This window comes from Pelodiscus sinensis, chromosome 13, assembly GCF_049634645.1.
Source record: "Pelodiscus sinensis isolate JC-2024 chromosome 13, ASM4963464v1, whole genome shotgun sequence".
Lineage (NCBI taxonomy): Eukaryota > Metazoa > Chordata > Testudines > Trionychidae > Pelodiscus > Pelodiscus sinensis.
Window position 1 is genome coordinate 44,241,585 of NC_134723.1, and position 14,740 is coordinate 44,256,324.

Below are 14,740 nucleotides of genomic sequence, written 5' to 3' on the forward strand. Positions count from 1 at the left end.
GAAACGCAGCCGTCTATGGCAGGATAGCTGCCAGCCTGGCCACCAAAGGCCACATGCGAACCCAGGAGCAGGTTTGCATGACAATCAAGTTGGTCCAGCAAGACACCCAACCCTGATCTTCCCCTCCCCCTTCTTCCCCTTGCTTCCCGCTTCCAACTCCCTCCTCCCAGGTTCCCCCCCACCTCCTTTCCCCAGTCTCACCAGTGTTTCATTCCCCCCCCCCCATTTTGTTAAATAAAGAGAGTTTGTGTTCATGAAAATACGTGTATTTTATTTTACATCAGGAAGGAGGGTTAGGGAGGGGTAAGTGGAAGGACGTGAGGGAGGAATAAGGCACAAGCCCCAGTGGGGCAGACCAGGGAGGCTGTTAGTGCTCCTCAGGGTGGAAGCTCTCCCGCAGGGCCTCCTGGATACTGACAGCCCCCCAATGGACCTCCCGGATGGCAGCCTGCAGCAAGTGCAGCCAAGCTCACAGCAACGCGTCCACGAGAAGCACCAGAGCAGCTCCAGCTCCATGTTGCAGAGTGCTGTGGTGTCCCGAGTGAGGGCAACCAAAGCACACAGAGATAAAATGCTTTGCTGTCCCTCATCGAGGTAGACAAGCAAGCAAGGAAACCTAAGAACTGGCTGTCCAGGGGGGTCCCTTTAAGCACAGGCCTCAGATAGCCTCAGGCAGCAGCCCCACATAGTAAGTCCTGACCTGGTGCCCTGCTGGAACTGGTTCCAGCCAACCTTAAATGTGATTCAGAGTCCACTCAGTGTGGATGCGCTATTTCAAAATAATTATTTTGAAATAACACTGTAGTGTAGACATACCCTTAGTCCCCAGGCTGCTGGCCAACCCTCAAGGTTATGACAGGGGATAGCTCAGCGGTATTCTCAGGTTCATTAATTAGCATCACAAAGGGCTTTCTGGTTTGGAAGGTGCTACAGAGATGGGTTCGCTCTGGAGCCATTTCAGGCTAAGTAAAGGTTTTGTGGTCCAACAAACAAACTCTAGATCTGGCTCGGCAGTGCTGGACCAGAGAGCAGGCATGCAGCAGACAGGGTGGTGGGCCCAGCTGGGCAAGAGATGGAAGCATTGCATCCATCACACAGAGCCGGGTGGGCAGGGAGCGAGGACGATGAAAGCCCGTGCAACTGAGTCGGAGGTTTTAAAGCCAGAAGGGACCAAAAGATCATTGAGTCTGACTGCCCGGATTGCACAGCAGAATTTCCCCGTTACTCCTGCACTGAGCCTAACATTTGGGTGTGACACCTTCCAGGAGGACATCTGCTCTGGATTAGAAGAGAGAAAGAATCCACTGCTTCCCTTGGGGGTTTGCTCCAGGGGTATCGCCCTGACTGTTGAGTGTTTTGTCTTCTCGACGGCATTCGTGTGGCCTCAGCTTCCAGCCACTGGCTCTTGTTCTGCCTTTCTCCGCTAGAGCAGAGAGCCCTTTCGTAGCCAGCACTGTATCCCTGGGAAGGAACTTACACACCTCTTGAGCTCCCGTGTCCAAGGCTCTCGCCATGTGTTGTGGAAACGGCGTGGCAGTGCTGGGTGTCTGCATGCAGGAGTCGGCATGCGGCCCCTCTGGCTGCTGCGGTGTTGCTGCTGGAACGGCGAAGAGGAAAACTAAAGGCGGGCGGGAGGCCGGAGACCACAGGCCAGCGAGGGCTCCCTTGTGCAGGATGCTGTGTGCTGTCACGGAACCTGAAGCCACCGCCCTTTGCGGAGCCAGGATCCAAGGACCAAACTCAGATTCCGTGTGTGGGTCGGAGTTCGTTGTGGACAAGGGAGCGGCCGGTGCCCAAGGCAAGCAGGCTGCGTTTCTAGAGCTCGGGGTGATGTTTTCAGGCACCCACCAACTGTGCCTTGTCTCGGCCTGGCCCTGAGACGCAGGCTCTAAGCTCCCTCTAAAAGCAACCGAGTGCTAAACAGCGATCTGATAGCAGGCCCGGTTCCAGGCTCCCTTTTAGCCGCCCTATGAGAAATCTCTGGCCTGACACCGCTATAGGGGACGCGCCGAATCTGGCCCACCGTTGTAGTCAAGAGTGCAGGGGCCGTGCGGAGGGGACCCCGTGACAAGAGCTCGGCCCTTCCTCCTGTGTACACAGACAGACAGACAGACACAGCCTTTAGCAGGGGAGTTCAGAGTCAAGTGCCCGGCAGCCCCTGTGCTCTGCAGACAGTGGAAGCAGGCACCTCATTCCAGCTCCCCCCGGCCTGGGCTTCTTCCCCTCACATCATGGCAGCGCCTGGCAGGGCAGAGGGGGCACCCGCTTTGCAAGGCAGCAGGGACTAGCTGGCACCGGGCAGGGCCTAAGGGGAGGGTCTGTCTGGCACCTCCCAGGGGGTGGCCCCCCCCGGCCTCCTCCCCAGGCTGCGAACCCGGCCCCAGTGCGGGTCCCACCCCCGGCCTTGACGCCAGCGCGCTAATGAAATGCTAATACCGGCCGCGGCCGGCACCAATAAAACCCGGCGCGGCGGCGGGGCTCTGCCCGGTGCCAGCCCGCAGCCATGCAGAGCGCAGCCCCCGCCCCCGCCCTGCAGCTGCTCACCTCCTACTTCATCGACAGCCTCCTGGGCCGGGGCAGGCGGCCAGGGGAGTGCGACCCAGCCCGGCCCCCTCTCCCCTCTCCAGGCGGGGACCCCGCGGAGCCGCCCCAGCCCCGACCCGCGCCGCCGGCGGCGGAGAAGCGCCCGGAGCCCGGGGCGGAGGAGGCGAGGAGCGGCGGCGGCGGGGAGCCGGCGCCACTAGGGGCCCGTCCCCCCGCGGCCGAGGCGCCGCCGGGCGGCGCGAAGCGCAAGCAGCGGCGCTACCGCACCACGTTCAGCAGCCTGCAGCTGGAGCAGCTGGAGCGGGCGTTCCGCAAGTGCCACTACCCCGACGTGTTCGCCAGGTAGGCGCGGGCCCGGCCCCTGCAGGGCTTGGGCTGGGGGGGCCGGGGGGAGAGCGGAGGGGCGCCGCCAGCCAAGCGAGCCGGGCGGGGAGGAAAGGCGCCTGCAGCCCCGGGCTTGGGAGTGCGCCCAGGCGAGTCCCTGCGCCCAGGCAGCGGGAATCCGGGGAGTGGGGCGAGGTGGGGCCGCTGTCTGCGAGCCTGGAGCAGTCCCCGGGTGGGGGTAAAAAGTTTCGAGGGGCAGGTTCCCGTTGCTGTAGCCTCCGGCTGGGAGACACGCTAGAAATCACCGATCGGGAGCCGGGGATTTGATTTGGCTTTGCCTGAACGCCTGCTGGGATGGGCGGCTGCTGCTGAAGCCGACGCTTTGGGGGTGACTCACGAGCCACCTACTCAATGATGTTTGGCTCTTCCGCAGAGAGGAGTTAGCGATGCGTCTGGATTTAACAGAAGCCAGAGTTCAGGTGAGTAACAGCCCTGAAGTACATGGACCTAGTGTCTGACTGAATATCCTACCGTTCCATGGGGAGTGATGTTCTTAGCTTAAAATTAAGTGTTTGCGCAGTGCTAGTGGCTTTTTTATTTTTCCAGCTCGCTCTGATTGAGAAGTGTTGCTGTAAAGGATGTAAGAAGCTGGGTGGTGTTAGTCCCTATCCTCCTATAAAAGAGGCTTAAATGTGATCAGAGCTCTGGGTTTAAAAAGGAAGAGCAGCTTTTATTCTCCCACCTCTCTCAACAAGAAACGTCAAAACACCATATAGTAAGGGGAAGATACATCAGTACGCCTCTGCAAATATTAAACTATCATTTAAAAATAGGCTTTGCAACTGTCTAATTTAAACATCTATTTACAGATGTAAAGTGGATTCGAATGAGTTGGATTGACAGTTGAAATACCTATTTTATATTTAAATTTTAAAATTCTGAAACCAACAAAAGCCTCAAGAGTCACACTAAAATTTTGTACTCTGTCCCCATTAAAAAAAAATATTTTCCTAGCAGACAATGCTATTGTATAGGAGTTCAGAATATAGTTAAATTTGTAATCTTCTGGCATTTGTCAACTGGTGTTGCAGCTGCAAATTTTTCAATGGTCTTTTTTTCTCCTTGATATTTGCTTTTTAAAGAAAGGAGAAATATCCTGTACATATCCATTATTAAATCTGAGTTGAAAAAAACCTAAACATTTTATACAGTAACATTTTATAGGTGTACACTTAAAAATGCATTCTTATCACTAGTCTGTAATGGTCCAGAGTTAAATGCATACTGGCACTTTTAAAAAATCTGTTTGGCTTTTATAAAACTCCACATTAGCATTACAAACAAATATGTTTACAGCTTCTTTTGAAGAGTCAAAATCTAATATTTTGGTTCTTGATCAAAACAATAAAAGAACCCAAAATGATTAGTTTACAGCAGGGTCTAATGACTAGTTGAATGGTGTGTCCTATATTTATGTAGTTCACAAAAGCTTCGATGCACCATCTTCTACTCCACCTACACTATTTTTTTAAAACGGTTAAATAAAATAAAAGATAATTCTGGGACGGAGATGAGCGTGTCTCCTTGAAGTGAATTTTTATGATCAGGTTGGATAGTTATAATAGAACATCCGACGAAATGTTAAGCAGACAGGTGCAAAGATTGTGTAACCGATCTTCCATGTTGCGGTCTTCCAAAGACAAAACTTGATACAACAGCCTTGAATACCCGATCCTTGGTTTTGAACACCCATAATTAACAGTCCTTCTTAAAAAGTATTAACTCTTTTATCTGAATGTGCTTTTTAAACCTTGTCTAAATAGCAAACTGTCAATAGAGAAATGACAGTTTAGACTGACTGAGGAGCTGGCCTCAGAAGTCATGAATTTCATCATCTTTTCATACTTTAACACTTGGGCCCTTATCCTTAAAGATAAGTAGGCTCCTAAAATCCATGGATATCAGTGGAAGTTAGAAGCCTAAATACCTGTGCCAGGGAGACTGGGGAAAAAACTTCCAGCCATCAGGGAAAGCTCTTAGACAATGTATATGTTGCATCCAGTGCTCAATGATTTTACTCGTGTGAACAAACAGTCACCTTTTTCATCTCAACCCCACAGCTAAGTTGTTTTATGAACTTTAAGGAAAGAAAATGAGCCCCTCATACTATAGCTATCCACATATTATAGCACTGGTCATATATATGTTGGGGTAATTAAACAATTAGCTTAGTAATTAAAAATATCTTAAGGACAGCTCTGCCTGTCGTGTTGCCCATATGCAGAATATGCAGTTGCATAGGGCACTGGAAAATTTGGGGCACCACTGGGTCTTAATGTCCACTCACCTGCCTTTTCCTATCCCTGGCTACAGCTCTGCTTCCTCTGGAGATGAAGAAGTTAACTTAAAATTGAAGAAGCCTGCCAGATCTATTAGCAGAATATTGAACCTAAGAGCGAGCCATTCAATGGTAATGAAGCCATTTAACAGGCAGTTGCCAACCCCGGGTCTAGACTGTCACTCTCTGAATTTACTGTGGTAGGCTAGGCTACAGAGCCTTAGTTTAAGATTTGATTTACAAATATGTAATTAGCGTGTTGCCGAACATTATAAAAATCACATCTCTAAAAAACTGCCCGCCCCCCGGCTGCCATATGGCATAAGGGCACCAGTGTAATAGTACTGCATAGAGCCTCATAAATCCCAAGGACGGCCCTGATGACAGCCACATTTTTTCTTCCATTAAATGAACATGGATGCATAACTGCTAAGCCACCCCCTTCCCCAGTCCCATTCTCACCTTCTCATATGGGGCTTGCCCATTGCATGCAGTTGGCTGTGCTGTTAGAGGGTGTCTCTTTGGAGACATTGAGTGTGCTGGCATGCTGCAGGTGGGATAATGTCGATGATTTCAACCCAAGCTTCCTGTGAATGTCATCAAAAAAGAAGAGATGGTTCAGTGGCAAAGCCACATGGGAATACAAGGCAAATATTGGGAGGGAGGTTACTCCAGTGTCACCGAATTCAAGGGCCAGAAGAGGCCACCAGAATAGCTACCCTGACATCTCATATCACAGGCTGCCGCCACCACCCAGCACCTGTACATGAAACTCAAGCACTCAGATGAGACCCAGTATTACAGTCCTCGGGGGCTAGATGGTCGTCACAGGCAGAGTCGTTCGGGTGCTAACATGAGACCGATGTCCCTACTCTGCCATAGACAAGTACTTTGGGCAAGTCACTTGGTCTCGTTCCCCCAGCTGTAAAAGAGATAATACCTCACATGGGTGTTAGGATCAATACATTCAAGATTACGAAGCACTCAGATAGCATGGGATGTAAACAGACCACTTTTTAAAATCTATAGCAATGGTATCTTCCTGACCTGCTCAAAAGTAACTCTGTGAAAGGAGTGTCATTTCTGTATCTCGGCAAGGCAACTGAGCAGAAAAGCAGCCCATTGCTTTTCAAACAGATTTGCTTCTTTGGGAAGACGCCTGCTGTACCCCTTCCTGGAGCACACCCAGATGAAACGGGGAGCGGGCACAATATTTTCTTCCTTACAGAAATTGTTGCATTTCATTGAGTCCTAGTTAGAAGTGGCCCAGCAAGAAATATGAAATAAAAGGAATATTCCCATCTCATTCCAAACTACGCCACTTATTTCAGCTACTTCCTTTTATCTAGGGAGAATTCCCCTATATATAACCTCTTTGAAAATGCATCCAAAGGGACCCATATGTTTTTTCATACCATGGGAGAGGAACGATAAACTCTGGTAAATCCAGTCCTAAACCTATCCTTTATGGTCCACCCTCAGCATTCTTGTCTAAGTTCCTCCTTCATTCCCATTAACATTTTCTCATTATTAATCCAGATCATTGGTCCGGGGAGAAAAATAGGAACAGATCTTAAAGTTCTAGCATGAAAATTTAGAAGCATCAGCTGGTTGATTCAACATCATGGGGGCTGTTGATAAAGCATGCACTCACTCACAAAGCAAGAAAGGCTTACTGCCAAGTCAACATCCTTGTGATGTCATTTGCTAATGATCCTGAGATTGATCTCAGCAACAAAGAGACTATGGCTAGTCACAAATATAACTTAACTTGTTTTTTTTATGCAGCAGAAAGTGGTTTGTCACATGATTTTGAATGGAATTAAGTCTCCAGAAATGAGTAAACTGATTTTACATTTAACGAGGCTCTTCTCTTAAAATTGCAAAGATCGAATTTTTATTTTCAAAACCCCAAGTATTTCAAAATTTGGATTATGAATGATAATTTTAATTTCTAATGAAAGTCTGGCACAGGAACAACTGTTGTAGGATGCATTCAGAATCTATAATAACTACAAAAAATAACATATGCAGTATTTAATATACGCTATAGTCCAGTCATGTTACATTTAAAAACTAATCAAAACTGTAATGACCCCAGAAGTCTACAACTCCTTTGTTAGACATTATTTTGAAGCTATTTAGCCCACAAGGATATGGTTAGCTAAACAGTATAGATAGCAAATTCCATACTATAAGTTTGTGCAAATGTGTGCATGGATGCATACTCCAAGTAACCTCAGTGAAATGTAATGGTCTTAAAAATAAATTAACGTTACTTTTTTTTTAAAGGCAGCTGAGCTCTTCTATTAATCAGTCAAATACAAATTAGTTATTTTGATACTTGTATTAAATAATCTAAATGTTATTTATAACTTATGCTACAATTTTTACTGTCTATCATTTCACTAAGATAAGATGTGTGTTTATGCCTTATTTAGCACTCATATTAATGTAAATTTTGCCCAGGTAAGGCATTCAAGATTGGGATTTTAGACCTAAATAATGGCTTTCAGTGCCGATAGTCTAAACTCAGCTTAGCTTTTAAAAGAAGTTTGATAAATTCAATAATTGATGGCCAACTAAAATCATGTTACACTAAATTTACAATCTGTGTAATAGACAAGCAATAACATTGCAATCCTAGAAGGCAGTGCTACAGATTACATAAGAGTAAATTAAAGTAATTATTTTAACATTTTTATGGCAGAAAACATTTTTCACTCCTTATTCGGTGTCTCGGCTTGGAGCAGACTGAGGGGAAAAAATCCTTAAATAGATTTCACAATACATGTAGCCCTTGCCTTTTGCTATGTTTAGGAAAGAGATCACAATGATGGTACAGGATAAGGAAACTAGCAAAAGTGTAATGTTTTTATCTGCTGCTCAAACATGATGCACAAGTGTCGTGTAACATCCTTGCTGCTCTGTTAGTCCTTTGCACTCCATTCTGCATGGGAGCGCTGGTGGCTGGTTTTTCTCCTTCTGAGATACCAGCTCTAGCTTCATTTGTGATGCTTATTGGCAGTGATCTGAGGCCTCTAGTCAAGCAATAATCCTTGTAAAAATAATTTAATTAAATCACTCAAATCTGTTTTAGCCACAGCCAGTGCTGAATGAACACAGCTGAAAATCTTTCGTTCACCTGGTTCACATCTGTAGATATACATTTCCTGCATTTCATTAGTTCAGTTATTCCCTATAAGAAATTTGACCCTTTACAATTTCTGAAATATTAGAGCTTGTGTCCCTAAAAGTATAAATTTGTTCAACACTATTGTACTAGATTGTCAAATGTACAATATTTTTCCATTGTCCACTTCTTGATTCAAAACCCAACCTCCTTGCCAATAGACACACAGTGTATCTTAGTTGCCATTAAAACTGCAAGTTCACTAAAGTTTTCCAGAAAATATTGATAACTTGAAAGAAAACACATTAAAAGTTGTGCTAAAATATCATGGCTTCTTCAGGTCCTTGTGAATAAGCATTCACAAAACTTATGTCTTCATAGCATCCAAAAGCTCTTTGTGAAACAGATAGGTAAACTAAGTCAAATAGAGTGTGTAAGCAACTTGCCCAAGATCAACGCAAGTCACTGAATCCCAGTCACCCCTGGTCGAACTACCAGACCAAAGTTGCACGGACAATAGACAATTCTGAAAAAATAATTACAAAATGCTTAGTATTGAGACTCATTGGTCACTTTAAAAAATAATTCTCTCCATGCACTAGAATATCTTTATAGTCTTGCATGAACTCTGGTTTGTAATGCTTCACCTGCAGATGGACGAATTGTCTATTTATATTGTCTATTCTGTATTAAACATTTACTTTTATTTTGGGGACTATTCATAGATCAATAAATACATGATTGTTATACAGTCTGACCACTTCTGCTAATGGCTGATTGCATTTCAATAGTAGCTAGATATAAAATGTTTGATCCAAGCCCAGATACCGTTCAGAATTCAGTTTGAATGTCTCGGATTCTGAACTGCATCTCTCTAATTACTTGAATTAGAACAACTCCACACGAGAGAAATTTTAGATTTTGAAACCTTAAGCTTGAGGGGGGCAATTCATATCTGGGGTTCTTGTTTCAGGCCATCTCTGCTGTATACTTTACGCTGTGTTTTACCCTAGCATACACTGAAATCTAGGGATCCGGGAAAGAATACTCCAAGACAGAGCCAAAATTATAGGGAAAAAATGGTGTGGTGTCAGGTAATAAATGATTAATAGCTGTTGTTGTTCAGTAGTCAATCATGAGTTCAGAGGTCATAAGTTGCATATTACTATGGCTTACAATCAATATCACCTTTTACTGATCTGCCTACAACCGATACTATTCAGATCACGCTTATGACATTTATTTATTGTCTTTATAACCAGAAACTTTCTATACAGAAATAGTACTTTTAAAATAAGTCACTATTATGCTGTGTACATTATGGTGTACCATAGCTGATAAAAGCAACACCCAAATCAGTATAATTGACCCTTGTGTATTCTCTCTCTCTGAAGGTCTGGTTTCAAAACAGAAGGGCAAAATGGAGGAAACGTGAGAAAACTGAAATGTTTGGGAACGTTCCAGGACTCTCCTTAACTCAGCCATTGAATCTGTTCTTGGATGTTCCATTGAGCCAGTCTCCCCTTCTGGACCATGCATGGCGAGCGGTGCCACTTTCAACAATAGCGATGCCATCTGGAACTCCAGCATTCAACCCTGCAAACTTAGGGCCGTTTGGTCTCAGCAGTCTTGCCTGGACATCTCTTTTCAGAAATCCAATTTTAAATCCCCATTTTGGAAGGTACAGAGAGTGTAATTTAAATGTTTTTCTTTTAAACCTCAGGGTTTAAAAGAAAGGGATAAATAAGACAGAAAATATTGTCTTGTCACTCTATAAATATATGGTACACCCACATCTTGAATAGTGCAAGCAGATGTGGTCGCCCCATCTCAAAAAAGATAGATTGGAATAGGTCCAGGAAAGGGCAACAAAAATGATTAGGAATATTGTATGGCTGCCATGCAAGGAGAGATTAGTAAGTCTGGGACTTTTCAGCTTGGAAAACAGATCCCCCTCCAACTGTCTGACTGACACCTATAAAATCATGACAGTTTTGTGAAGAAAGGAGAGAAGGTGGTGGTGTTTACTCCTTATAACACAAGAATTAGGGGTCTCCAAATAAAATTAATAGGCAGCAGACTTAAAAGGCAGCAGACTTAAAACAAACGTATTTTTTTTTTCTCCACACAACACCGTGGAATTCCTTTCCAGAAGACGTTGTGAAGGCCAAGAGTTTACTCCTTATAACACAAGAATTAGGGGTCTCCAAATAAAATTAATAGGCAGCAGACTTAAAACAAAAGTATTTTTTTTTTCTCCACACAACACCGTGGAATTCCTTTCCAGAAGACGTTGTGAAGGCCAAGAGTGTAACAGGGTTAAAAAAAGAACTAGATGAATTCAGGGAGGCTAGGTCCGTCTATGGCTATTGGCCAGGATGGGCAGGGATGGTGTCCCTAGTTTGTTTGCCAGAAGCTGGAAGCGGGTGATGGGATGGATCACTTGATTCCCTGTTCTGGTCATTCCCTTTGGGGCATCTAATGTTGGCTGCGGTCGAAAGACACAAAACTAGGCTAGATGGAACCTTGGCCTGACCAGTATGTCCATTCTTGTGTAGTCAACAGCTTAATATCACAGGTGCCCAATGTTACAGTATGGATTCTGCCTATTTAAAAGAATAATAGTTATTAAAGGTCAGTTCTTGCATGTCTTACTCACTGGGACAACTTGAGTACAATAAGCAGGAAAACAGCTGTAAATCCTAGTGGGAGTCATGCCACATAGCTACTGTGCAAAAGGCAGTTGTGCACATAGGGTGAAATCCTACCCCCCACTGAAGTCAGAGAGTCTTTGTCTTCAAGCCAGACTGTGCGAATGTAGACTGACTGGACTCTGTTCTGATCACAGACATGCAGGTGTTTGTTGCACATCTGAAAATCTACTACAACTGGTATAGATACAAGCTCTCACCATGATTATACAAGAGAGAACGCTTCTGGATGCTCCCACACAGGAGACCAGAACACAGCCCCCGTTCCCTGGGCACCAGGAACAGAGCTGACATCCCGTCCGGGCCATATTCATCCCGTTAACATTGCCTTTACAGAAGGCACGTGCGCCCAATCCCAATGGGAGTTTTATCATTGACAGGGGAGCTGACAGGATTACCGGCTCCCTGAACAATGTGCAAGGGAGAGGGCGGCTCTGCACTCATGGAAGGGGCAGGGCTTGGGCAACCAGCCCCCAGTATCCCCTGCCACCTTCAGGGCTGGCTGGAGCACATAGGGCCAGGCTCTGCAGTGCATAGCACTCCTGAGGTGATTCTAAAGGACTGGGGGCTGTGGCAGTGGCAAGGAGCCCTGGGCCCCTTAGGATCACCAGGCCTCAGACAATTGCCCCCTTTGCCTGCTTCCTTCCCAACCTCAGTACTAAGCACAGGGTTGAACTCAGAGTCGTGTTTCCCAACCTCCAAGACTTCAGGGTAGATCCTGAACCTGTCTCCACTATCAGGGCCCCACTGAATTCCACAGGGCGGCAATGACGTATAACAGCTGAGGGTCTGTTCCTCAGTCTCGCTCACTACAAGTGCTAAAATTTAGCGACAGAAAGCTGCTGTGTTAGCACTGTATAGTTCTCTCCCTCCTGAAATGGCAGCCTATATTATAGCCACGGATTAACGAGCAGACCTTTCCACCACCTTGATTTATGCTGCTTTTCACATGAAATAACTTGTCTCAACAACTTGGTTGCACAAAGGCCTCCATGAAAATTGTTCCCTTTATGAAGTATTCTGTGGTTTCCACAGAGCATGCTGATCTCGAGCATTACCGGGTTTGCTTAGAAAGGACTTAACCTGTTAAGAGAGTGACAGTAAATTTAATAAACTGAATTTTTGTGGATAGCTGCATGTAACAGTGGTATGAACGTGTCTCATGCCGCAGGTTAGTAAATGATATTTTGAGGTGCAAAGGGGATTTGCCTATTGCACTTAAAAAAAAAAAACTGTCCATTTTATCTCCTTCCCCTCTCCCCCCCCCCCCCCCCCCCAAAAAAAATTGGAACAAATAAAAACTTGTTTTAAAAATTGAACCCAGATTAATGGTGTGGTGCTCAATAAGGTAAATATTTCTTCTACAAATAATTCGTGATTTGAGTGCGATTGACTTTCTTTTCCCCCAAATATAGATTTCTCAATGCTTTAAATCCTCTCATGACAACAGCTTCAGTCTTAATGAAAACTCCAGGACCCCCATCAAACACTGCTCTCACCGCCTTCACTGATCCGGCAGCAGTTGAAAGGAAAACGTCGAGCATTGCAGCGCTAAGACTCAAAGCGAAAGAACATTCAGCACAAATCCCTCCATTAAACTTCCTAGCCACTCTTACAAACACTAACAAAGAACTTTGTTAGGAACTTTCCTGCAGACTGCAGTAGCATAGGAGAAAGCAAATGCCGTCTCCCGTAAGTGGGTCCAGTTATACAGAGGCATACAAAAAAAAACCCAAACCCACTTCCCATCTGTAGATCTTCTCTCTGCAAAATGGGCTGGAGGACATTTTTAATCCTGCTAAAAATAGCTTTCTTCTATTATAACACAAAATTGTACAGTCCTGTAGAAACTGATTGACTGTTTACAGTGAAATTTTGACTTTACAAAAGAGATCAAGAATTGGCTTGTCTACATAAATAAAACTAACAAAGAACAAGTTTGCTGTGAAATGCCATGATATGCTAGACATTAGCACAAAGATTGAAAATCCTTTGTAGAAATAACTTCAGAGTTCTATTAACAATCTTTACATGTCAGGAGGAACTGTATGACTACAATAGTTTAGACCCAAGAATCAAAATACGGTATGTTCTTAATTTAAAGATCATGCTTCATATTGAAGTATGAATGACTGTGAAATATCACAAAATAAACAGAATGCCAGCAGGAAAGAGGTATGAAATATTTTGAATATAGGTCTTTGATTCAAAACTAGGTTTGTACAAAATGTTTGTTTCAAACTAAAATAAACAAAAGTTTGCTTATGTTCAATGTGGCAATGTTTTAATAATTAAATCCTAAGATTTAGCTTTTGACCATCAAACACTTTGTTAATGAAAGTTGTGTCCTGTAAGAAAAAAATGTGTTTGAAGTAAATTGTGTAATTCAATATATTGCTGCATAGTTACTAGTTTTAACCAAGAGGTTTCTGAATGTTTTGGTGTAACTAATGGCAAATAGCAGCAGACTGTTATCACAAAGTTAACTTTCCTTATTTGTAAATCTCTTCAAATTTATTGTATGCCTAAGCAGATTCAGACTTGCACCCTTCTAAAAACTGCCCTTAAAATGATTATTGGGAAGAATAAAAATTGAGGTTATAGCTAATAGATATTACAATTTACAAAAACCTTCAGGCAAGCCAGTTGACATCAACCTGAGTTTCCTCTGCTGTAAAATCAGGGTGAGCAGACCAAGAACAAGCTCATATGCAGCTCTTGATCCAGAAATACTGAAGCATGTTCCAAAGGAGAGTGAGTATCATCCCATTTTACAGAACAGTTGCCTCTCCCAGAGCTGCTGTGAGCACTATAGAAATGTTCTGAAAACACTGTGCAAATGCCAAAGGGCTATATTAATGTTAAGCATTGTATGTTAAATGGCATCCTCATTGGCAGAGGTGACAGGGACTGAACCAACACAGGGACCAGCTTTGGTCTCACCAAAGATGCTTTGAGTAGTGAACAGCGGTGAGGCAGGCTGGAGAATCTCTCACTGATGGTGCCTGTGTTTCTCCTGTTCCCCTGACTATTCTGATACGCTATGGTCACAGAAAAAGCCCCCAAACCTCAGTCAACTTTTCATGATCTTAATGCTCTGTAAAGCCAGGCTATCGGCTCTCGACTTAGACTACAATCAGCCTAGGTCTCTTGATCACATTTATTCTGAAAGTGAACAATGTCAATACTGTTGCAGTGAGTGTGGGACAGAGAACCCCTAGCTACCTTAATTTCTGCTTTTGTAGATGTCTCTAAATCTTGATTGTATTAAATTTTGTACATTACACAGAAGGCTCCTTGGTTGATTAGATTGTCCTCTTCTCTTACCCTTGAAATCTGCTTTTACTGTGGCTTGTGGGCTGACTGCAGTGAGGCTGCATATGCATCTACGTCCCATCACCATTGCCTAGGAATGAGAGCAGAAATAGTTTAGGTCTGTAGATGCATGTAAATAAACATGGTGACTTATTACCTCTGAGAAAAGTAAATTACTTCTTCCAAAGCGAACACAGTCTCAACTGTGTGGATCAATTGGCAGGAAACCTTAGGAGAGACACAATTTGTTACATTTCCTCACAAAAGTCTGAGTGTGTTCCCCCCCTCCCCCACCATGGCACCTTATTTTAACCCATCCACTCTGCCACTTGACAACACAGCACATGGCCTACATCAGCCCTGGTCTTGTGCTAA

General features: G+C 44.5%; 1 protein-coding gene across 1 annotated transcript; it reads left to right on the forward strand.

Moving 5' to 3' along the window:
* Positions 1-2,608: 2,608 nt before the first annotated feature.
* On the forward strand, positions 2,609-14,455 carry ESX1 (ESX homeobox 1; the record flags this gene model as incomplete). Its single annotated transcript, XM_075941118.1, has 4 exons — positions 2,609-2,886; positions 3,302-3,347; positions 9,734-10,020; positions 12,466-14,455. Coding segments are annotated over 4 exons (837 nt in total), but the record flags the coding sequence as incomplete, so codon positions are not given.
* Between the last annotated feature and the right edge of the window lie 285 nt (positions 14,456-14,740).